Source organism: Sapajus apella, unplaced genomic scaffold, assembly GCF_009761245.1.
Source record: "Sapajus apella isolate SASKATOON/1434 unplaced genomic scaffold, GSC_monkey_1.0 scaffold62, whole genome shotgun sequence".
Classification (NCBI taxonomy): Eukaryota; Metazoa; Chordata; class Mammalia; order Primates; family Cebidae; genus Sapajus; species Sapajus apella.
In genome coordinates this window covers 16,325,485-16,350,771 of record NW_022437002.1, presented here as the reverse complement: position 1 = coordinate 16,350,771, position 25,287 = coordinate 16,325,485, and the positions used below count along the sequence as shown (strand labels likewise).

The following is a 25,287-nucleotide window of genomic DNA, read 5'->3' as shown; positions in this document are numbered from 1 at the left end:
CAGTCCTATAACCAGAATCATGGGACTAGTACTCCTCTACAGGCTACAGGAAGCCAGGGGACAGACCCTTGAATGCCCAGCTGATGAATGTCATTCTGTGTTCCCATGGTGTCCCACATACAGGGTTTGGAAGCTTCTAATGAGTGGTATTTCCTGTTGAAATTTGTTGCATTTTCCCCAAAGATTGGCCAAATGCAAAAGTCTGTTTGGTCCCCTGGAAGTTGATTTAGATGATTGCTCGTGGTAGCAGATGTGTCCCATTCTTTGATTTAAGAGTGGCATGTGCTATACATCTTCACAAGGACCTTCCTGTAAGTATCAGTTACCCTCCATTGCAGCTCTTCTCTCCCAAGGAATCCTGTTGGAAATTGCCATTGAAGGTGCTGACCCCAGCATATCCTGGAAGTGCTGGCATTCCAGTAGTAGCCTAAAGTTAGTACCTGTTGAGAGCTGCTCTGGGGACTACAGCACAGTGAGTACTGTAAGTACTTCCACAGCCCTGTAAGTACTGTGCTGGGGACTACAGGGACTGCCAAGTAGTGTTCAGGACAGAAAGACCAGCACACACATACCTAATTATAGGGTAAGTAAGGTAGAGTATGAAAACACTACAGTGAAGGCACAAAACAAATTCTGTGAGAACCCAGAGGAGCACTGTAGAGAGACGGAATGGTAGTATTTTTTTTTTTATAACACTAAACTTTCTTTTCTTTTGAACAGAATTTTAAAGCCCAGCATTAATCTGGTTGAAGCTGGGGAGAAGCCCTGCCCATTCTTCCTCTCCCATTCTTCGTCCTCTTCCCCTGGTCCATTAAGTAGCCTAATGTTCCTCCTTAGAAGCCTAGGACTCCATGGAGCACACTTTAAAAATCACTAGCCTATTCTAATGCCCACACAGAAGTCTGACTCTGTATAGGACAAGTGCTTACACCTCTTGAAGGAGTCAGGGGAGCTGGAGTCGGGGCAGAGGAGACCAGCTAGAGGGTTAAGGGCACAGCTGTGTCTTGAGCACCCATATGAAAGCGGAGGTCAGACTGTATCCCAGATCCTGAACACCAGGAGGATGCGTCTCTGCAGAACCTCCAGAGGGCATCGTAGGCCACACAACAGCATCTCAGGCATAGGGTCAAGATGGCTACAGGCCAGGGGAAGACAGTAGTAGGATGAGCAAGGTATCTTGGAGACAGCTCAGCCTGCTAAGGAGCTCCTGGTTTCCCTGGCCAAAAACAGAATAGCTCATTAGCTGAGGCACTGACCAAAGTGCCCTGGAAACCTCCCATCACTTGCTCAGCCTCCTCTCCTTACCCACTCTCTACTGGGGCTTCTGCCACTCCATCTGGGAAAGAGAGCTCTGGCTGGGCCCTGGTGGCAGCGCCAGCACTTCCTACAGTCACAACAGGTGGGGCACTGTGCCTTTCACTGATGAGTTGTCGTGGAAGGACAGTGGAGAGGCACTTGTCTTATTGTTTCCCTAGAGAGGGGCTGGGGAGATACAAGTTAGAGAATTTTAAGGACTATTTGTGGCACTGGGGAGGTGCTTGTCATGTGGTTCTACAGGGTGTGTGTGGCACTTGTATGCTTCATGTGGGCTCCATAGGGGAGAAATGAGAGATAGTTGGCAGGCGGGCTAATGAGAGGTAGTTGGCATGGAGCAGTGAGGTGCTATGTGCATACACTGTGCCTTTTGGAGGCTTTGAGCAACTTGGGCACTAAGGATCTGAAGTTGGTTTTCCTTGGGATCACCAGCAGCCTGCCCTGTGGGGCATCCCTCTGTACTGCCTGTGTTCTGGTTTCTGTTGGGACCTCTCCAGAGCAGCATGTCTGGGAACACTTCCAGCTGTGCCGCCAGACCCAGACGCAGGTGACGGCCTTTCGTCTGTACTATAGGGAAACCAAGAGGAAATTAAATGTCATTTGCCCCCTGCACAGCAGGTTGCTGCCAGATCAGACACTGCTGCTTAGAGCTGTGCAGAGGGCACCCGAGGGAGGGCTTATGCCTGCAGCCAGTCCTGTGAGCCGTGGAGACTCCCAGGTGATGGCCTGGCTCATTCCCAGGGCTTTCTTTGCCCGGCTGGGTTCACCCTGGCCTGGAGCTCAGCCCAGTGCTACATGGCAGCTGTGGCCCATGCCAGGTCAGAGGTGTGTGTGTACCAGTGGGGGAAATGGAGGGGAAGGGCAGAGCTTGCCAGTAGAGGACACACAGGAGACAGTGAGGTGATCAGCCCTTCCTCAAAGAAGCTGTGTGGCATTGTGGAAAGAACAGGGCCTTTAGAATGAAGAGACCTGCTTTCAATTCCTGGCTTTACTGCTTTCTAGTTGTAGGGTCTTGCAAAAGTCACGTTCTCACTTTCAACCTTCATTCCTTTATCTGTAAAATAATAAGCAGCTCTGGCTCCTGACGTCTGTGGGGAGAATGTAGCTTCCTGTTAGGACTGGTGCCAGAGTTTCCCACCCCACCTCACCTGGGTCTGGAAGCATGGCCTGTAACCCCTTGCTGTGGGGCCTCACTGTGAGGTGAGTGAGGTGAAGTTGGTTGAGGTGGGGTGAGTGGTAAGTCTGGTCTGGCAGGCACAGCTGGTCATCTCTCCCTGCCTCAGGCCTTTCCTTCTTATCCTAGGCCTCTCAACAAGGCATCCCAAGGCCTTGATGAGATGAGTAAGGGTAACGGTGGCAGGACAAAGCAGGAGGCTTGCCGAGGTCACCCAGCCCACCGTCGGGCTCAGGTGGCTCCCTCCAGTCTCATGCTTGCACTCCCCTCCCTTTCTGAGAGGACAGCAGGGCTTCCCCCACCCCTTTTCTGCCCTTGAAGTCCTGGTGGTAGACCATAGTTCTCAGCTCCGCAATGACATTTATTAACAGGGCTTTGGGAAAATATGTTATAATACTGCCAGAGTTCTCCCTAGAAAACCCCCCAGCCCCCAGCTCACCCTCATCTGAAGCATGGCTGCTGGTGGTGAAATTCATTAGTGTTCTCTGACAGGCAGTGGCGACAGAGGCGCTCGCTGTCTGCTTCCCGCTCCCTCGCTCTCGTGCTCCTGCTTCACGCACACTGATATTTAAAGCTGATGGGCTGCTTATAGACTTCTTGTACCATGACAAGTTTGGGGAGGGCGTTGAGGAGGAAGAGACAGACAGGGAGCCAGCTGTCATGCTGGTATTTCAAACAGTACTCTCTCCTGACCCTTTGCAGGCTCCAGCAAGTGTATCATCTTTCTGAAGCCTGTGGTTGGAATTGTAACCTGCAGCCATCCCAGAGGATGGGGCAAGTGTGGGGGCAAAGTGAGCTGATAAGTCAGCAGTGCATTCCCCCTGGGGCTGTGGGCAGGCAGAGAAGAATGCAGGGACCGCATGTGCGCACGTACACACACTTGCTTGAGCCCGGGAAATTGCAGCTGAGTCTCTGAGTGCCCTCGACATTGCCCTCCTACCAGCAGAAGTGATATGGTCCTTTCTCAGTAGTCGCTCCTAGAGTGACCATTTTATGTCTGCCATGATTATCTTCTGGATGGGCCCAGAAGCTTTCTGATGATAGAAATCCTGTTGCATTAGCCTCTGTCTGAGGGTCCTGGGTGTCAGTGATACTCCTAAATATAAAGTGGTTGGTAGAGGTAGAAAGCTCTCTCCTTTTGTGTCTAGCCTGGGGTCTTAGCTTTCGTTCCTTGATATTCGTGTGCTGATTCTTTAGATTTGGAGAATGAGTCCCAAGGTGCTTCCTCTATTCATAACTCCTCCCCTCAGCCCAAGCTTCTTGGAATTCATTTTGTAGCTATGAAATGGTTCTGGAACTTTCCATTTTTCTGTCATCCCCAGCAAGCCTTCTCCAGTATCCTTTTCCTGACCAAGGCACTGTCTTTTCAATGCAGGTGGCCTGGAAGCATCTCTACAGGCCATTGCAGGTTTGGTTTCAGTTGATCTCCTTATAGCCAGAATCCTTTCCATGGCCTTATTTGTAAAGCATGTTTTCCTTGGTTGGCTCCTTTAACCCTCACAGAGCAGGGCATGGAGGTGAAGTCACTTACCCCAGGACACATGGTCACTTGTCCAGGTTACCTTAGTGTAGTGGAGCTGTGATACTGGACAGGGCCCCACCATCAGGGGGCTTTGATGGGAAGAATGAGTCCCAAGGTGCCTCCTCCATCCATAACTCCAGGTCCTGCAGTAGGGGAGGTCACTGAGGAAAAGTCCAGGCTCCTCTCCTCCCTGTTCTTTTGCCTTGCCAGTGCCATCAGTGCTGCCATTGGCATCCTCAGTTTCAGGCTCAGCAATGTGGGACTGTTTGTCTGAGGGGTTATGCATAAAACAACCTGGACATCTTCAGTTGGAGGTGGAGCCAGGATGCCTTTTTTCTGTATTGGCTGAAGTGTATTCTTGAGCTGTCGAGAACCAACTTTGATGTGATCTGCTCCTATAGTATCCCTAGCTCTCCCCAGCACTCTGTCCTGTAGGCTTCTAGCAGGGGTTTCTGGCTTGGGGCTGATGTCCTTGGGTAGTGCTTTTCTCTTCCTGTTCTTTCTGATTCCTACCCCGGCTAAAGGCACTGAGTGCTAGGTCTGCCTGGGGCAGGCCCATGCTGTGTCTTCTGACATGGTGCATCTCGCAGGTGAGATAGATACTAACCAGCTTTGATAAGTAGGAGGCTCAAGCATTAATTTTTTATACATCAGCAGCGGCCAAGTGAGTGAATTCAATTATGAGTCTGCCTTCTCTCTACCCTCCTCCCCTCAATGTGGTAGTTCAGAGCTGAGACTAAGGAACCTGTTGAAATGAGAAACCCCTATTTCCTAGCTTGACCCCCTCACTAATTCGGGTTAAATTGCTACGCTATTGCAGTGGTGACACATTGTGTCTGCCTCTGTTTGTATAAGAGGATGCAGTGGGGGAGGAAGGACCAATTTGTGCAGAGATAAAAGGTGTCACGGGCAGATAATTAACGTCCCAGCCTTGTGCCTGCTCTCATTGTTGCTCAATTTGCTCCGTGTGTAAGCTCAGCCTTCCCCTCTTTCTTCCTTCCCTCCCCTTGGTCATATTTTACCTCGATGCCACAGTGTAATGATGCCCTGCGTAGTGGGGGAGGAGATAGGCACCTCTGGCTGACAGCCCTTCCTGATAACCAAATTCCAGCCCATCCATCACTAGCTACTCTCCTCAACTTGAGGAAAAGTGATCGTGAAAGGCGGGCCGTTTATCACCCAGGGTCTGTTTATCTCCTCTTCGTGGGGGAACAGAAACAGGAGAGACAAAGAGCTGTGTCCCCAGCTAAGTGCTGCCTCGGCTGGAGTAGCCTGAACATGCTGGATACAGACTCACATCTTGCTGTCTGTGGAGGCTCTGACTAGATAGGACTCCCAGAATGCGATCCAGTGGGAATGGGCCCTTTCCTGAGGCCCAAGACTTGGAGGAAGCATAGGAAATCGTGGCAGTTATGAGATGCAGGGCCGCTAGTGACAGCATTCTTTGAGAGCGTATTGGAATGAGTAAGTGTAGCAACTCTGCATGGAAGTAAGCCCACCCACCCTCACAGGTATCCTGTGGCAGGATCTTCCAACTTGCTGGTTGGTTGGCTTCTACTAGCCCACTCCTCCCCAAGGCTGGGCCTTCTGTGCCTCCATGGTCCAGTGATGACTTTGAAGAAGACAGGCCTCTCCATACTCCCCCATTTCTGCATATTCATACAGTAGTTTGCTCCTGCAGGTGAACAGTATGTGTCTGTCTTAGAGCTGGTGGACACCATGACTGCCAGCCTATATCGCTCCAAGATCCAGGTCCTATAGCCTTTATTGAAAGGAAGAGAGGAGCCAAGGAGGCCTCCAGAGTCTGCTAGTCCCCCTCCTCTTTAAAGACTTGAGTCTGCTAAAAGTGAAAATGACATGCATCTCCCTGAGTTGGGTCTGTCCCTAAGTCTTGAAGAGATGAAAGCATCGAAGGAAGAGTGTCCATCACCTTTTCCAGCATGGTGCCTGCTCTGTTGCTGGTCCTGGCTGTTGGTCTGTCTGCCAGTCTGTCCAGCAGACCTCCATGGATGTGCAGTTTTCCTTGCCTCAGCCTAGCAGCTCTCCCCCCATGTCTGCCTCACCTAATCTTCAAAGCTGAGCTCCTGCTCACAATCGCTCCACCGTGGCCATACGCATTAGCGAGGGGGGTGTTCCCCTAATGAGCTACTCCCCTGCCTTGGCTGGCGCCGGGCTAGCCACACCTGTTTGCCATCAGGGCTGTCTCGGCCCAGCCAGTGTGGCTCAGTTGCAGGTGGTAGGGCTGAATGAGGGGTGGAGTGGGGAAGGCTGGGCGCCTTTTGCTTTGTGCTGTGTGCTTGTGAGGGTGAGGGGCAGTTTCTTACACCCATTTCCCCTGTATTGTTCTCTTCTAGGCGGGGGGAATGCTCTCTGCCTTCTTTTCTGTTATACAAAAAGAGTAATAAAGGAACTTGAGAAGTATCTCATTTTTTCTAATTTTCCCCTGGATGGAGAGAGAGGAGCCAGTTAGGGTCTGAGGGTAGGGTTTGATAATCTGTTCCTGTGACCCTGAGGGGCCAATGTGGTAATAGCAGGGTCACATGATAAATGCCAAGGAAAGACCCCCTTTCTGGCCTTAGACCCATACTATTTGGAAAGCAATCATGCCTCTTGGTTTAGAGCCCACAGTCAGGACTGGGGACTCTTCCTTAAAGGGGCCTCTTGGATTCATGAAGCTGAAGGAAGTTTTGATTTGGTTGAAAAAAAATCTCATTCTTTTTATGGCCTGGACATAATTGGCTCTTTTCTATTGGCCATCAGTGATGTCATTCCGGCCCTCATAAAGAAGGGGAAATCACACCTGTGGACTTGGTGCATAAAATTTCATTGGGCAACAGTAATAAGCATGACCAGATGATGTTTGGGCAGTTGGGGAGATTTGTGCCCAGTGAATCCAGCTGCATGGAGACCTGGGCACTATAAACCTGCCTGCACGTTCGTGCCCACAGGCTAGTCCAGGGCCCACTGCCAGTGGCTCTTTTCTTAGGATCAGGATCTGTTAGGAACATACAGCATTCAGACCCTTTGTGCCCGGGGACCTTTTTTTTTTTGACAAATTGGTGGAACCATGTACCCACTGATACCCACTGACACCCACTGACCCTAGGCTTCTAAGAACCTTGAACTCAGGTGTGACCTTGAGCAGTGCTACCAGTATGCTACCTGCTTCTCTAAGGCCCTGGGCTTTGCCTTCCCAGGACTATAAAGAGCTCTGAGTGTGTCTGTACAACTTATGCCTGTGCAGTCAGAAGTTTTGGGTTCTGTTTCTAGTACTACCCTTGGCTTGTTGTATGATTGAACAAATCCTTTTCTTCTCTGAGCCTCAGTTTCCTCTTTTATGTAAGGGATGATGACCGCTCTAACCCACCTTCCTCACAGATTTCATATCTTGATCCTCTCTAAGCTGGGGTAGGGTGTGTGAAAGAGATGTGTACCCAAGTACACCTGTGAACCCAACGCACCTGTGAACCCAACGCACCTGTGAACCCAAGTTCTGGCATTTGGCCCTTTGTCTCTCACGAAGATGAAGCTGGCCCTGCTACATTTTTATGGCTTGCATCTTGGAGTCACAGGGCTAGGACTACCCAGAGGACTACTCGACAACTTGAATGCCTGTGGGTGAGTCTCCAAACTGCACGTGTACTTGCAATGACTAGAGCCCCTGAGTGAGAATTACGGTGCCTAACCCCCATGCACATCAGTCAGACCTGGGATTCAGAATGGCACCCGAGATTGCTGGTGAGCCATATCTCAGACGGAGTATCCAACCTGACAATCTGTCTGGCCTGTCCTTAGTGTGGCCCCTTTGGGATAGGTCCTCCTCTGAGAAGAATAGGCATGATCCTACTGACCTAGACCCTTCCTAGATAGTAGAAATTTCTACAGCTGTTGTCTACCCTTAAAATTCTGCTAAAGAGGGAGCCCCTCCCTCTCCCAGGGCTAGCTAGAGCCAAAAGGACTCCTGGCCTGTGTCAACTAAAAGAATCAGAGAGTGCTACAGTTGGCTACGGGAGAATGAGATAGAGGCTCCCTGTCTTTTGCTGGCCAGTCCCCCTGACCTATTCCTTTGTGGATTCTGCTGCTTCTGGTGGCCCCCTTCACTCATAGACTTTAATGTGATTTTTCTAAAATAACTGAGTTCAGCAAGCATTTTCACAAATACCAAGGATAAGGAACATGACAGAAAGATTGAAGCAAATAGAATTATTGTCAAATTACCGTTCTGCTTCTTAGGCAGCCACGTTTTAGCTCCTAAGGCTACCTTTCAGCCTTAAAAACCTTGCCTCATTTCCTCATGTTCTTGGTCCTTCATCCTACATGGGCACATCTATCTGGATACCCCTTCATCATCTTGGCCTCAGCCTGAATTTCCCTTCTAGGAAACTGACTAGTTGCAGTTAATGTCACTGTGCCACTTGGATGTTTGAGAGGAACCTGCCCCTCAGGTAAGATATCTTGGGTCTTATAAAAGTAAATCCTTACTATACACTGTCTGAAACAAGGGGATCAATTTTCTATTAGTATCTGTCAAATATTTGAAGGGTAATGGAGGGAAGACTGGACTGCCTTGAACTTTCTGGAATGGAATCAGTCATCTCAACTAGATTCTTATAGCCAAACTTTCTAGAAAAGGAGTTTGCACTTGTAATCTTCACTGTCTTATCTCTCACTCTTTGACACTTTGCAGGTTGCCTTCTGCCTCCCAGACTCAGCCCACTGACGCCCCTTTCACCAAGATTACTTTTGACCTCCTCATTTCTAAATCCATTGGGTTTTTCCCAGCTGTCATCTTGCTTGACCACTCCATGGCAGTTGACACTAATTACTTAGCATTTCAAACTCAAAAATCAGTTCTATATATTCCAGAGAGGGGAAGCACACTTTTATCACAGTTTAGGTTGACCACAGGTAATATGAAGTGGGGTCAAAAGAGCATGTGTGACTTTAGATGTCACATACCCTGAGAAACGTCTGGGGCCCTGCCCTTTGGGAATGGGGATAGGTTGGATAAGTCCTGACTCAATGGCATATTGTCTCGTGAGGAACTCTTGAAGTTGCTAAGCGTATGTGGCTTGGAGAAGGGAACTCCAGCGGAAGCTTTCTGGACTCTCCGATCTTAGAAGGTTTCTGTGAGGAAAAGACAGAAGTCTTGTTCTTTGTATTTTCTAAAGACAAATACTTTGACCCCATGGATAGAAGTTACAGGGAGACAGACTTTAGTGTTTAAGGAAGGATTTCTAAGAATTGAGTCAAAAAATTAGATCTAGCTGTTTCATGAAGTAGTGAGGTCCTTGTGTGTGATGATGGTCTGATGGCGGTAGCCTGGTTTCATTTTGGCTCAATGAAACTTGCAAGGCATTAGCCTGGGCCCTCTGCTCACCTCGCTCGATATGAGGTGGCCTTATTTACTCTCCTGGCTTTAATTTTACTTAAGTTATGTTAATGATTACATTAATAATTATACTAATGATTCAGCAATCTGTGTTCTTATTCCAGATCTCTCTTCAAAACTGGATATCCTGTTGCCTCTGAGATACATTCCACTACCAGATATTTCCTAGGCACCTCAAGCTCAGCAGACATCGAGCGTTTATTGTGTGTCAAGCATATTTCTAAAACTGCATTCACAAACTCCTGCTTCCTTCTAGTGGCATACTAAAGATGGGGCAGGGGAGCAGCTCCTCCCCCCCACCCCCCAGTTTGGGCAGAAAGTGGGGTATGCTACAAGTAGAGCATTTAAAAACCATAATAAAATTGACTAAATGCAGGCTTGCTCTGGATGTCACATAGGCTCTCCATGCCACTGCCTCCTCCTTTGGATCCATCTTAGTGAGTGGCACGAAGCTAGCCAAGCAGAGCTCTACTGCTTTCTCACTGGGCCCCACATTTCATTCGGTCACCAGGCCTCCTTTACATCTCTTAATGTCTGTTCCTTGATCACCATCTTTACCATTACTGTTTCTCTCTCCTGGCTACTACCCTGCTTTTTCAGTCTATTATTTTTGCTGCCTCCTGAACAATCTTGGTAAATACAGCTCTTCAGAGGCTCTTCATTGACTGTGGCACAGCTCTTCTCTTAGGAATAAGACTGTGATCTTTCCTGGCTGGTATTTCTAGTACTGTCTTCCTCCATCCTTGCATATGCCCCTGTGCTCCAACTTAAGGCTGTTTTTGTCTTTCTTTCATTGCCCATACCTCTGAACAAACTGAGCTCTTTATGGACAAGAGTTACATCTTTCTTCCTGACTCTCATTAAGCAACAATGCATGTTTGATTGAATGGATTTGTCTGAGTAAAACAATATCATCAGCTAGAGGGGGAGATAGTTGATAAATTCTAATTTAAAGAAAAAAATAAGAACAGACCCTTGATTTAAATTCTGACCTCCTCTTATCCTTCTACCTTGCCTCTTCTGTATCTGAAACAAACCTGTAGCTAGACGCTTAAATGTGAGCTGAAACCCCTGCTCATCTATCTCCAAACTATATGTTCTGCCTTTCTCTCCTCCTGTCTTGTCTGTTTGGCTCTCTGCTGTAACAAAACAACAACAAACCAGTGTGTGGAAAGAACATAGGCTTGGAGTCAGACAGAACTGGGTTCAGTTCTTGACGCTATCATGTTTTAGCTGTGGGACCTTGGGTAACCTCTCTAAATCTCATTTTCTCATCTGTAAAATGTCGACAACAGTACCTATGTCTCAGCATTGCTTTGAAGATTAAATGTGAAAATGTAAGTAAGGTGCTTGGCATACTGTAAGCCATTAGGAAATAGTCGCTGCTGCTGTTATTTTGAAAAGAGTTTTTGGGCTGTCACACTTGAATCTGAGGGCTAGAGCTGGAGCCCAGTGTCTATGGTGGGATCTACGGCTAATGGGTTGACCTTTTGAGGTCTATTTGTCTTGTAAACTCTTTTGGACTTCCTATCTTAAGTCTTCGTACCTGGGACTTGGATGTGCCCAACTTGTTCTCTCTCCCCTTTTTTTTGTAGGCTCCCAGGCCAGTGCCAGTACCTGGGCTTACCAGTGGCGGATTACTTCAAGCAGTGGATTAATCTGAAAAAGGTACTGTGTCTGAGCCCCAACTGGGTGCTTCCCCTGGTGCTTTTATGCCTCACAGCTCCCCTACTTTACTTTCTTTTCCTGTATCTGTTCTCTTTCCTTTTCTTTTTGTTCTTCTCTTTTCTTCAACACCTCTCCTTCCTTTTCCCTAGTTAATATGCACTGAAATATGGTTATTTATGACAGTGGAGAGCTGCTTGGGGACCAGGCCGCCGGGTGGATTATGACACTACCTTAGTTGGTGTCTTTCAGACATGGAGAAACGTCCTAGTTAAGGAGATTTTGGGGGGTTCTTGCTCAGAGCTGAATCTGGGGGCAGAGCTGCCTTGTCTCTAGGAGTGATGTGGCACTAGCTGAGACTCTGGGAAGGTATTCTCCTTTGTTATCATCATGAATGTGGCCTCTGACCCTCCTGACTGTCCCTGATATATCACTCTGGTTGGGAGGCAGAGTTCATTTAAGTTGGCTTTATTCCTGCCTTGCTCCAGGAGAGCCTGGCTCATGTGACGAAGGGCCATGGAAACTAGAGTCCAATTCCCTTTGGACCTGATGGGGAGACTGGAACTCATGCAGCATCAAGCACCTGGGGAGGTGATGCTGAGGCTGTAGACTGGCAAGGACATTGTGTGGCTAGGATAGTGAGCCCTGGCAGTGAATGAATCACTTAGAAAACTATACTTTCCTAGCAGAGTATCCCTGCTCTGGAGGGATCCTTGCTATGGGAGGCCCAGTCCACTAGAGAGACTCAGCCCCATAAATCATTCTGATCCAAGGGCAACAGTCCTGGAGCAGCCTTAGGAACCTCATGCCACCAGTCAGCTTAGCAACTCCCAGGAAGCTCAGAGAAAGGAGAACACACTGGGGGTCAAGATAGTGGCTCCCAGGGGGCTTAGAGAAGACAGAGGTCAAGGGAGAGTCAGGCTAGGTATGGCGAGGATTTGAGTCTTGACCTGGGCATTCAAGGAAGGTGGGATATGGATAGGAGGAGAAGAGAATGCTTTCTCAGCAGGGAGGGCAGCATGCTTTTGGTGTGTGGGGAGGCTGGAGCTAAGCAAACATGTAGAGGAGCAGTGGAAGAGAAAGTTTTATACATATTTATTGCCACACTGACAGTGACTTTGCATTTAGTTCCATGCATTGTGGCATCATTTGTGAAGTCCTTTGCTTTCCATTGGTAGACAGGTGCATTGCACTTGGCTTGTTCACAGTTTGACTCCTACCCCACTCTCCAGCTGATCTCCCTTGAAACTGACCAACTGCTGCTTACTACTTCTCCTCTTATGCTGAAGAAGCTGGACACTGCCCTAGGTTTGGGCCTTTCCCTATGGCCTGCCTTCTTTCTGAAATGTCCCTCAGTCATCTTCATCAGACATGTTCCCTGTCCTGAAAGATTCAACTCAGGTATCACTTCTGCTGAGAAGCTCAGCAGTCAGTCTCTTGCCTTGAGGTTCCTTGGCACTTGGGAAATCACTTACCTCAGTTGAAACTGAATCCATGTATATTTCCTTCCAGACATGTCCATCTGGAGCACAAAGATGGAGTCTGGTTCCTCTCTGTGTCTCTGGTGGCTAGCCAGGGCTGGGCCTAGACTGTGTGCTCAGTGAGTAATTGCTGGCTGACAATTCATCTTCAAGAACTACTTCCACGGAGGCACCTCAGAGCCAGGCATGTGGCGGAGCTAGGCATGTGGTGGGTCTAGACATGTGGGTGTGGCTAGGCATGCACCCCTGGAAGATAGCATACCGGCTGTCAGAGCACATCTGAGGCTGCTTGCTGGCCTCAGCAAATGCAATGTGAAGGCCCGGCCAGGCGAGGCAGGCGCTGACCATGAATAATTACCCTGTGAAGTTCACTAGACTTTTTGGTGTATGGATAGCTCCCTGCCTCCAGGTTCCTTGGCAGAAAGACAGGAAAGCAGCCGACCCATGTGGTAACATTGTCACTCAGGGCCACCTTGGTGCTGCTGGCCCAAAGGGTGGGGGTAGAGGCCGGCTGTCCAGAGTCTTTTCAGCTTGGTTCCCCTGCAGACTGTGCTGAGCTGAACAGGGAAGGAATAGGTACAAGGGGAGGGGAGACTGAGGACTCTGTTCCTAGTTGGCCTTGTGATTTCCTCGTGTGAGGTAACCTGAGCAAGTCTGGGAAAAACAAGGGGTCTAACCCCTTCCTCTCTGCACCCCAGCCACTTTGTATTGCAAGTGTGCTTAAAGGCCCAGCAGGAGAGGTGGCTTAACTTTGAACTTCAGCCCAGTCCTTACCAGCAGCCATTCAGGACATAGAGGCTGCTGAGTCCTGGAGGCCCAGTGGCAAAGTAATGTTTCTGACCTTTATGCTGTGTGACTTGGTGCAGGCTGCACTAAGATTCCTCCTTAAAAAGAGTAATGATAAAAGCAAAGCCAGGGAGGTCATTGCCAAGGTTGCAGGAATATTATGTAAAAGCCTTAGTCCATGCCTTGTTTCCCCTGTGTGACCCAGGCTCTGGCTCTCTACAGGGTCCTCTCGTGTCCTTGATCTTACTTTGCGTTTCCCCCTTCCCTTTCTTCTCTCCTCCTCCTCCACTCCCCCAGCAGAGCTTTACTTCTTCAGAAAGGTGGGGAAGGTCCTGGTCTGCTTGGTCACCTGAGACTTGCCTAGTGAGTGAGCAACTGGGGATGAATTCACCATGCCTATTTCCTAAGACCTTCAATCTGAGAAGAGGCAAAATGTCTTTCAGCTGCCCTTACTTCTCCAGAAATGGTGTGGGTTGCATCAGGAAATAGGAACTTTTCAATGGCCAAGTTTCCACATCTCCCATCGCCATCTACTTCCCCTGTAGCAGAGTGGAGCAGGCCTGTGTTTGCTGACATTTGGAATGTCATTGAATGATCTTATTCTTATTGAGCTGTCAGCTTAGAGAGGACTTGGGGCCCTGCTTCCAGCTCCCTCTAGGAGATAGAGCTGTCACTGAGGAGCCAGAAGAATACACACGTATGCAAACGCGTTAATATACACATGTATATGCATGTGAACGCATACACCCCAAGTGGATATACTCCAAATTGCATGTCTGTATCCATATATGCATTCATATATAGGTGCATATACACATAAGCAGTCACCTGCAGAAATATTTGGAGATATACCCAGACATGAAGGTGTTTATACATACATATTCATAAAGTATAAAGATACATGCACACAGGTAAACATATATATCTTCATCAGTAAACAAAAAAAAAATTTTTTTTTTGAGACAGTGTCTCACTCTGTCATCCAGGCTAGAGTGCAGTAGCACAAACATGGCTCACTGCAGCCTTGACCTCCCGGGCTCAAATGATCCTCCCATGTCAGCCTCCCAAGTAGCTGGGACTACAGGTGCCTGGCTAATTTTTGTATTTTTTGTAGAAATGGGGTTTTGCCATGTTGTCCAGGCTGGTCTCAAACTCCTGGGCTCAAGCAATCCCCCCTCCTCAGCCTCCCAAAGTGCTAGGATTACAGGTATTAGCCACTGCGCCCAGCCAATAAAAAACTATTTTGAATGCCTTCTGTGTGCCAGGTACTGTGTGAGGGCCTGGAGATATAAAAAGATGGATGTTGAATAAATAAGTTTAGTTGCATTGAGTAACACTAAACAGTTCAGAGTCATGGATCATGTAATAAGGAACTAACTTAGCAGGGTGGGGTGAGAGAATAGTTCCCTGAGGAAGGATGTCTAAGCTGAGACTTGAAGAATGAGTTGGAATTGGCTAAGCACAGTGTAGCATGTGGGGAGACCCCGAGGTGAAGAGAAGCCTGGCAGCTTCATGAAACCAGAATGTAAGTTTCAGGAGGAGAAAGAATTTGTGTCTCTTTTGTTCACTGCTCTATCCCCATCACTCTGAATAGTTCCTGGCACACAGATGTTTAATCCTTACTTGTTGAGTGAATAAATGCCTAAAACGTAGTGAAGGTGGCAAAAGGAGAGTGGCGTGAGATGAGGCTAGAAGGGAGTCAGGGAGCCTATAGATCACACTTTGATTTTGACCTTGATGTTTAGGTTAAGAGGAAGCTATTAAAGGGCATTAAATATAAGAGGGGCATCATCTGATTTGCATTCCAAGAAAGCTCTCTCTGGCTGCAGTGCAGAGGGAGCTAAGAGCAGATACAGGAGACCAGTTGCTGGTTTTTCTTAATCGGGCTACATTTGGCATTTTTGGGTGGGACAAATCATTGTGTGGGTGACATTGCTGAACTTGTGGCATCCCCAGCCCCTATTAACTGAATACCAGCAGTGCCTCTCTGAGTCATTGTGATAATTAAAAATGCCACCCTGTATCCATTTCTAGTGACCTGGACAGGGTGGGAGTTGAGGAGTACTGTCTTTGATTGAGAACCACAGAACTAGGCTGTTTTTGTGGCCCAGGTGAAAGATGGTAATTACTGGATTAAACTGATAGCAGTGGAAATGCAGAGAAATGGGCCAATTCCTGAGTATTAAATGGTGTAGTCAGTTCTGCTATAATGCAACATATAGATTTCTGAAAATCACCATGCTAGAGAAAGTCATGCAACAAAAATTCCATTAGTGACACATAAAAGAAAAGATAGGAATCTAATAAAAATGGTAGCAAAGTTTTACACATTAAATGCTTAAGAAATACATAAATACCACAATAAATATGGTACTTTACTTTGTAAAACCCCAAAGTTTGCTTGTAGAAATGGGCATGAGAAGGGTTGCAGCTTGTGAGTTATTGTGAAGTAGTGGAAAGAGAATGTCTAAAATCAGATGGAAAATTGTAACCAGATGAATGTAGTCCATACATGCAGTGATCTAAGTGGCCGGTAGATGTTTAAGATGTGTGCACGTATGTGTTTTATATATTCCTACCCAGCTCTGTTCAGCAAGATGTAGTTTCCTGTGTTCATCTAGTGTTTCTCATGAACAAAATTGCACATAAACAAATGCAAAATTTGTGTTACTATAAATTGTTCCCAATACATCAATTGCATTGGACAGATTTGCTCTTTCGAAGGGTTTTACAGTAGCACTGATTGTATGTATAGTAAACAGGAAATGGTGATTGGTTGTGAGGGTTGAGGATGAAGGAAAAGACCATTATGACCCCAGGATTTATGATATGAGCAACTGAGTGAATTGGAATGAGTTTACTGAGATAATGTTAGGAGGAGAAGTTTCAGGATTGGAAAAGATGAAGTCAGTTTGGGGTATATGAGTTCAGATGCTTTTGAGACATTAAGGAGGCAGTTAAGTCCATAAGTCCGGGGCTCAAGGGTGAAGTCTAGATAGGAGATACAGATTTGAAGACCAGATGTGGTGGCTTATATCTATAATCCCAGGGAGGCGGAGGTGGGAGGATCACTTGAGGCCAAGGAGCTCAAGACCAGCCTGAGCAACATAGTGAGACCACACCTCTACAAAAAAAAAAAACTTAAAAATTAGCCAGACTTGACAATGTATGTTCCTAGTCCTGACTACTTGGGAGGCTGAGGCAGGAGGATCCTTTGAGCCCAGGAGTTTGAGGCTGCAGTGAGCTATGATTGTACCACTTCACTCTAGCCTGGAGTGCAAATCCCTGTCTCAAAGAAAAAAAAAAGATTTGGCAGAGTTATTGGTGTGTGAATGATAATTAAAGCATGGAAGTGGATGAGATTGCCAAACAAGAGGGTATAGGGTAAGAAGAAAGCCTAGGCAGAACACTGAGAAATACCAACATTTGAGAGTTAAGGAATAGTCAAAAATAGAAAGAATAATAAATAGTCCTGAATTATGGATTGCATTTTGTGTTCTAGACCTGTGTTTTCCAACATAGTTTCTACTAGCCATATATAGCAATAGATCACTTGAAATGTAGCTAGTATGATTGAAGAACACATTTTGAATTTTATTTAATTTTAATCAATTTAAATTAAAAACTTTCTTGGCTGGGTGCAGTGGTTCATGCCTGTAATCCCAGCACTTTGGGAGGCTGAGGTGGGCAGATCACCTGAGGTCGGAAGTTTGAGACCAGCCTGGCCAACATGGCAAAACCTCGTCTCTACTAAAAAAAAAATTCAAAAAATTAGCCAGGCATAGTGATGGGCGCCTGTAATCCCAGCTACTTGGGAAGCTGAGGCATGAGAATCACTTGAACCCGGGAGGCAGTGGAGGTTGTGGTGAGCCGAGATTGCACCACTGCGTTCCAAGCTGGGCAACAGTGAGACTCCACCTCAAAAACATTCATTCATTCATTAAAAACTTCCTTGAAAAACTGTAAGTATGTTTAGTACAACCTGGGTGGGCGAATCTACATTTTAAAATGTTAACTGTATAAAATCCAAATACAGATTAAGTATTTCTCTCATTTTTTTCTGAGACAGTCTTGCTCTTTTGTCCAGGCTAAAGTGCAATGATCTTGGCTCACTGCAACCTCTGCCCCCTGGGTTCAAGTGATTCTTGTGCCTCAGCCTCCCGAGTAGCTGAGACTACAGGTGTGTGCCACCACGCCCAGCTAGTTTTGTATTTTTAGTAGAAATAGAGCTCGCCGTGTTGGCCAGGCTGGTCTCCCAACTCCTGGCCTCAGCATTCCACCTGCCTCGGCCTCTCAGATTGCTAGGATTATAGGTGTGAGTCACTGTGCTTGGCAGGTTAAGTATTTCTGATGAAGATTTAGCATCCCAGTTGAGATGTACAGTAAGTGTAAATTACATATCAGATTTCAAAGACTTGGTATAAAAAAATGCAAAATGTCTCATAATTTTTTGTATTGGTTACATGTTGAAATAATATTTGAATATACTAAAATAAGATATTAAAATAATTTTATCTGTTTCATTTTACTTTTTAGTGTGGCTACTAGAAAATTCTAAATTTCATATGTGGCTCACATTCTATTTCTGTTGGACAGTACTGTGCTAGACACTGTGGTTATGTACCTACATTGTCTAGTCCTCACAGGACCCAGTGCAGTGTTTGCTATTGTTTTTCACATTTTAAGGTTGAGAGAACCAAGGCATGGAGCAATGACGAAACTTGCTCAGTGATTTCACATTAGTACATGGCAGAGCTAGAACTTAAATTTAGTTTTGCTGAATGCTGAAGAGACAGAGAAAGAGAGCAAAAGAGTAACAGAAGAAGAGAAGACTGTTAGAGTGTGGTATTGTAGAAAACCAAGAAAAGAAAAGTGTTGGAGAAGAAGAGGAGTGGTCAGTTCAGAGAGGGCTGCACAATGTGAAGACTAAAATGTGAGCCCTGAATTACAAGGGCCTCAGTGACCTTGGTCCTGAGTAGCATGATCGGGACAGGATCCAAACTGGAGTGAACTAAAGAGTAAATAAGAAATGGGGAGATAGAAAAACTTCAACTTTTTCAGAAATGTGGCTTTGAAGGAGAGAAAAAGGACAAGAGCTGTGATGGGGCAAGTGGGGGTTAAAGCAGGTTTTGTTTTTAAGCAGAAGACATTGTTTCTTTGTAGGCTCTATTAGAAAATGAAATCCTGTTGAAGGTGCAGGAGGGAGAGGAAACCAGTAAGGGAGGCCTCTGAGGAGGTGAGAGGAGAAGGGATGGAAAGCCCAGGCTCTTGAAATTGGCTCTCCTTATTCTGAGAACCTAGGCAGGAAAAAAAAAAAAAAGAAAAATTTAAAAAACATTGGCTCTCTTTAGGAGGAAGTTCCCTGCTTCTATTGGGACAGGAGGGAAGAAGAAGATGGGCTCATGTGGAGGTAGGTGGGCTTGTAGATTTGGTGGCAGCAAAGCAAGTTGAGGTAGTTACCATCCAATGGCTAATAGGGAAGGGCTGGCAGGGTTTACAGGATTGCTGTCATTCTAGTAAAGAAAAGATGCGTGAGCTGACTTGAGAAGTATAGTAGGATTTCTAGGCAGTGTTGAGGATCCAGTTGAGGTTGATGGCATTAATTCATTGTGGAACCACTCTGTTCAGTTGCATGACTTTTCTTTATTGGACCTCAGCTGCCTGGTTGTGGGCATGGAGAAAGTAGACATTTAGATTCATCCAGGGTGGAGATTTTCCTCAAGGAGGTTTGATGAAAGGGATTAGGGATTTGAAGATGTTGGTAAGACAGCAGTCGGCAAGATGGATTCTGAGGTCTAAGCTGGATGTTGGGGGAAGAAAAGATAGCAGGACGTCTGATAGATATGGAAAAAGTAAATCGATACCAATAAAATGAGGAACTGGTACACTGGGTATAGTTGAACAGGCCAGATGGAAGGATTAGAGATTATGGTTAGAGAATAGGATGTCTGAATTAGTGATTTCAGAGATGGGGCAGTTCTAGGTGTTGGCAGGTTCCAAGGTGTGGCCATGGAAGTGGGTAGCTAATGTTGAATGGAAAAGAATGTTATAAATAAGGAGTCAAGAAACAGAAAGTATGGATGAGACCTCCATAAGGATGTATGTGTGTGTATGCATGCACACATAAAATATGTTTACCTATTGCATATGCATGGACACATATGTATAAATGTAATACAAATGCATACCTACACACATAGCCATGCAAGTGTGTGCATACATACTCACAAATTGTGTGGAATTCCCTCTGACTCCTGGGTCTGATAGGTGGTGCTATGGTTTGGATGTTTGTCCTCTCCAGATCTCATGTTGAAATTCGATTCCTAACGTTGAAGATGGGACTGAATGGGAGGTGTCTGCATTGTGAGGGACAGTTCTCTCATGAATGGATTAATGTCCTCCCTGGGGCAGGAGTGGGGGGTATGAGTAAGTTCTCACTCTGTTCGTTCCCAAGAGAGCTGGTTGTTAAAAAGAGCCTGGCACTTCTTCTTCTCTATGTTGCTCCCTCTTGCCATGTGATCTTTGCACAAGCCAGCTCCCCTTCACTTTCTATTTTAAGTGGAAGTAGCCTGAGGCCCTCACCCAATGCCCAGTCTTTAACTTTTCCAGACATCAGAATCATAAGCCACATAAACCATTTTTTAAAATAAATTACCCAGCCTCAGGTATTCCTTTAGAGCAACACAAAATGGACTGAGGGAGGTGGGTTTCTGGGGAAGCAGGAAGGCAGCTTTAGGAGGATTCTGAGTCAGTCCTGGCAGACACGGCTCAGCCAGTCAAATCCAGCAGTGGTAGGGATAAGGGCCGCCTAGAATTTAACAGACCCTGGTATATCAGGGTATGAAGGTTGCTGCTCCACTTCTCCTCTCCCATCTGTACACTATGCCTTGCTGCAATTTCTGGATGCTCTCAAGAGGGTGGGATTGGGACCAGCTCTTAAAGAAAATCTTGGGTCCCTCCAAGAAGCATTCTATCTCTCCCCCTCCCCTGGGAGGGTACAGCAGGAGAAACTGCTGCAGGGAGGGTTGGTGTCTACGACTGAGTGCGACTTTTTCTGACCTTGGAGCATTCAGAGTCCCAATCAGTGCAGTAATAAATTAAGGGCTTACGGAGGAATAAATTCTCGGCCTTAATGAAGTTCTTTGCTGGGGGCCATCGGCAGGTCAGCAGGTCGGGATGATGCAGATTGGAGGCTTCAGCAAGTGGGCTGAGCTGGCTGGGAAGTCATCAGGCATGAGGGGATCCAAAACCCTGCTAGTCAGGGTTAATTTTTGGGGAGCTATGGGGATTAAGCTGCTCAAGTGATAGCAGCCTGACAGAAGTGAGGACTCTATGCAAAGGCAGCTGCAAGGTGCTGGCCACAAAGTTCCTCTCCTGGGTCTATTCGGATGCTAACTTGGAAAAACAAAAAAACAAAAATGAAGATCCAGAAAGGTGTGACTAGCTAGGGGCTCTGCAAGCTGTTCATTTTGTTTTATTTTGGAGATGGGGGGAGTTTGCACTGAGGGCAGTTACTTCTGGGTCACTCCGAGGTCAGAACCAGACTGGGACTGTGGTCTCGGTCTTTGGCATCATCCAAAGTGCAGAGCATTGTCCCTGGGGCAGTGGGCAGTTGTGGGCTGGTATCCTGATGGGAATGAGCTCTGCAGGCTAAGTAGATAAGGGCCTTCATCTGTCTTTGGGGAAAAAAAACGTGCACAGAACACTAGGTAGAGATTTGGCAGAGGTGGGAGCACAGGCATGGCTTAAGGAGAGGGTGAGTGGGAGAGCAGCCCAGAGTGCTTGCTGCTGGGTTTGATGCCGGAATCCTGGGAGAGACCAGTCTTGGGGGCTGGAGGCTACTGAATTGTAAGCTGAAACTAGAATCTGGGCCTTGAGACTCCAGATCCTGAGCTCTTTCCCCTTTCATTCCACTCTGCAACATCTGCTGTTGGGGATAAGCTCTTGGAGTGTAGTCCAGAGGTAGAGGAGGGAAAGTACTGTGTTTGGAGTCAGGAGCTGCCAGAGCTAGAGGGAACGTCTCCTTTCTTCTCGTCTCCCCGCCCCCATGGTGTAGTGCCCAGCCTGGGCTTTTCCTTTAAATATGTCTTACAGCTGTCTGAACTCTGAAATTTCTTTCACTCCTTCCCTTGCCTTGTTAACATGTGTTGCCTTTGGGGTAATCAGGGAAAAAATATTATGTCCTTTTACAATTACCGGGTTTTGGAATATTAAAATGTCTCGCTGCATCGGCACTGTTATTTTGATTGGTATTCTAACCTTTGACTAGCCCATAAAGCGCGCCGCTCCTGAAGCCAATATTGCAGGACTGAAATTTAATTCCGAAATGATTCCAGATAATAGGGAGACAGATAATATATGCATGAAGGATATTATGTTTGGACTAACTGCAGCAGGGCCAGGGCTGGGGAGCTGAATAATAGCCCAGAGTGAGTTATAATCTGTGGGACAGAAATGCCTTACTGTCAGGGCCAGGAGAGGAACTCTTAAATCAAAGGCACAGGAAAGGGTGTGATTGCAGGGTGCTTGTTTTGACAGGAAGAGCACCAGAGCCAAGGGTAGGTGTGGAAGGCTATGCCCCATCTTTTCTCTTGAGCAAGATACCAAGGCCCTGGATGATCTAGCTCATTGCAGCATTCCTATCTCTACATCTCCTGTCTCTCCATAACATTCCAGCTGTATCAAACTTCTTGCTGTTTTTCAAATATACATCACGGTTTCACCTCTTCTTACATATGCCGTTCCCTTTTCTTACATCACCTTTTCCCTTTTAGTGTGTTGGGAAACTCCTGTTCATCCTTCAAAACCCTTGTGTGTGATGCTTTCTCTGATGTTCCCCTACCTCTGGTAGGAATAGTAAATCACTTCCTCCTTTGTATGGCTTCAGAACTTTGTACTGAGTGTATCACATGCTTTTGTAATTATCTGCTTACATGTTTTTGTTTCCCACTACACTGTGAGCTCATCGAAGTCTATATACCACCCATCTCTGAATTTCCAGTGCGTGGCACTGGACCTGGCACACACTGGGCATCAACAAGCTTTAATTGAATTCACACTGAATCTTGGGCTAGACTAATGAGCTCCAGAGTCCAGATGCCTGTTCCTCTGCTGGAATTCCCAGACAAATAAACTTAGAGAAATTAAGTAACTTACCTAAAGGCACATAGCCAGGAAGAGGTGAAGCTAGGATTTGAACCCAGGTCAGTGTACTCTTTTCTCCAGGCCATGTGTCTTAGGCAAGTGGGCAGGGAAGGAATTAGAGGTTGAAGTAGGAAAGATAGAAATTCATCGCCCTGACTCCTTCCTTCCATAGCCCAAGTTCTGGGTCCACCTTGCTGGAAACAGCATTAGTTCTTAGCATTTATTGGTCTCAGGTCCCAGCAGGGATTGTGCCTCCTGTGCTGCTGTTGACCTTTGGACAGTTATTCCACATAGAAGGCATTTATCAATTGTGAGTTTGTAACCAAGAATCAGGACAGTACCTTGGGAAAGGTACCTAAGTGTGGTTTTGGAGAGCTCTTAGAGAAGTAGGCAGACAGATTACAAGGAGCTCTTAGCAATGTCGGAAAACACCACAGACATTCTGTTCCTCCTTCAGGACTTGGTGGAACTTGTATTTTGGGATATATAATGATAAAATAAATAATGGAAAAAAGAATTACAGTAAATTTGGTTGGTTTTATATGAATTTATATTTTATTTTTTGAGACAGTCTCTTTCTCTGTCACCCAGGCTGGAGTGCAGTGGCATGATCTCAGCTCAGTGCAACCTCTGCCTCCCAGGTTCAAGCTATTCTCATGCCTCAGCCTCCAGAATAGTCTGGACCACAGGGGTGCACCACCACACCCAGCTAATTTTTGTATTTTTAGTAGAGATGGGGTCTTTTCATGTTGGCCAGGCTGGTCTTGAACTCCTGGCCTCGAGTGATCGGCCCATCTCAGCCTCCCAAAGTGCTGGGATTACAGGTGAGAGCTGCTTTGTCTGGCCTGTATTTTATTAATTACAATATTATCTGTAAAAATCTGAAAAAATAGTATAGCTATATGTGAGATTTACCCCTCATTTAGTCTTCAGGTGATACATGGTATATCACTGAGTCCTGAGGAGGTGGGATGTGGCTCACAGCAAGAAACCACCATGCAAAGGAAGAGCTTTGGAGTCGGAGGAGTCTGGCTTGTATTTCTAATACTGCTACTCACTAGTTGTGTGATCTGAAGCAAGTCCCTCTCTGAACCTACAAAGGATGATTAATATCTGTCACACAGAATTTAGACTCTGGAGTCAAGAAGACCTGATATGGAATCATGGCTCTACACTTAGTAACTGTGGTATTTTAGAAAAGTCACTTAACAACTTTGAGCCTTGGTATCCCCCTTATAAAAAGCAAGCAAAAGCATACCTACCTTCTAGAGTTGACCTGAGGATTAAATGATAGCACTATGCCTCTGCCCTTCGCTTGCCCTGATACTGGCCATAGGAGATGAGCTGACTAGTACTACAGGGAGAAAAGGAGTCAGGGGGATGGGAGATCAAGGAAGACATACAGGACATTGTGGGCAGGAGCTAGGAAAAAGAGACTCTCACAGCAGAGTTTATGTGAGCATTGACAAGGATGAGCTTAATGCTGTCCTTGGACCAGCTTACCCTCAGCTCACACTGAGGGACAGAGTCGATCATCTCATGCCCTTGATCTCAGCTGCCATCAGCATGCCTGGCTGTCCAGTGCAGTACAGAGGCACATTCACCTGAGGTCAATTCCTGGCCCTATCATCTACCTGTGTTATGATCTTGGACAAATTACTTACCTTCTCTGAACCTTGGTTTCTGCATCTGTAAGGTAGAGATAATTTATAATAATAATTTTAAAACCAGGTGCTGCTCTAAATGCTTTATATGGATTAACTCAATCCTCAAACAATTCTGAGAGAAGTTCTATTACTAGTTTTGTATAGCTGAGGGAGACTGAAAGGCAGAGAGGTTCAGTAGCTGGTGAGTGATAGTGTAGGTATCTAATCTAAGCAGTAGACTCCAGAGTCCATGCTCTTAACTGCTTTGCTTTGTTGCTGCCAGTGCAAAGGAGGGAGGTGTCATTTTTATTTGGGGTGTGGGAGAGAAAATCAAGAAAGATTTCGGTGGAGATGCTTGAGTCTTGAAAGATGAGTACGTTCTCAGGTGACAGTGCAAGTGCATCCAGGCAGAGGGAGGAGGTGAAGAAAGGCCTGAAGTGGTGAATCACTTTGCAGGATTGGGGAACTACACACAGCAGTTTTCAGGAATTTTAAGCTGCTTGTGTGGACCAGCCACGTGTATGTCTTTACTGGAGGAAAAGCAGAGTGAGGGTGAGCATGTGCAGTAAAGAATCATTGGCTGATGTCTAGAGTGGTGCCAGCCTAAGCTGCCTTCTAAGCATGGTACAGTAGCTCCAGAAAACCACCATGTTCATGTGCATGGAGGGAAGAGAGCACCTGTGGGCCAGGGATAGCCGGGAAGGAAGCGGCCACCCTACCTTTTAGCATGCTAGCTGCGGACGGACCATAGGCAGACAACCTCTATATCCTTATGGTAAATGTGGGAAATCACAGTGTGAGGAATCAGTTAGATCATGCTTGTAAAGCTCTTAGAGGAATGTGGGTACTCTGTGTTAGGTGAGCAGCTTGGCACACCCTCAACTGGAGAGCTAGCCTGCCTTGCCCTGCATCCCTGGTGGGTGTGGCCACATGGGGGAAAGAAGCAGGTGAGGGAATCAGCTCAAGGCAGCTGGAATTCTTTCTTTCGCTTGAGGTTCCCCACAGCTGCCGCAAATTGACCTCTCCCCTGGAGTTCTTATAGTGCCCTCTGTGGCAGGCCCACCCCAGGGCCTGCCTTCTCTTGCTGGCTGCTGCTCAGAGTCTGTACTCTGTCAAACAAGGCAGGCTTTTAGTCCTAGTCCCATGATGAGCCCCACCTGCCT

General features: G+C 46.7%; 1 protein-coding gene across 18 annotated transcripts in view; it reads left to right on the top strand.

Annotated features, from left to right (window-relative positions):
• Window positions 1-25,287, top strand: part of ERI3 (ERI1 exoribonuclease family member 3) — a 134,391-nt gene that overhangs the window by 59,551 nt on the left and 49,553 nt on the right. For 17 of the 18 annotated variants that reach the window (XM_032247328.1, XM_032247339.1, XM_032247334.1 and 14 more), the window contains one exon: window positions 10,998-11,070. In XM_032247328.1, coding sequence (XP_032103219.1) covers window positions 10,998-11,070 — 73 coding nt within the window. Of the gene's footprint in view, window positions 1-10,997; window positions 11,071-18,685; window positions 18,745-25,287 lie in introns of all 18 variants that reach the window. The other variant, XR_004259508.1, reaches the window with a different exon arrangement.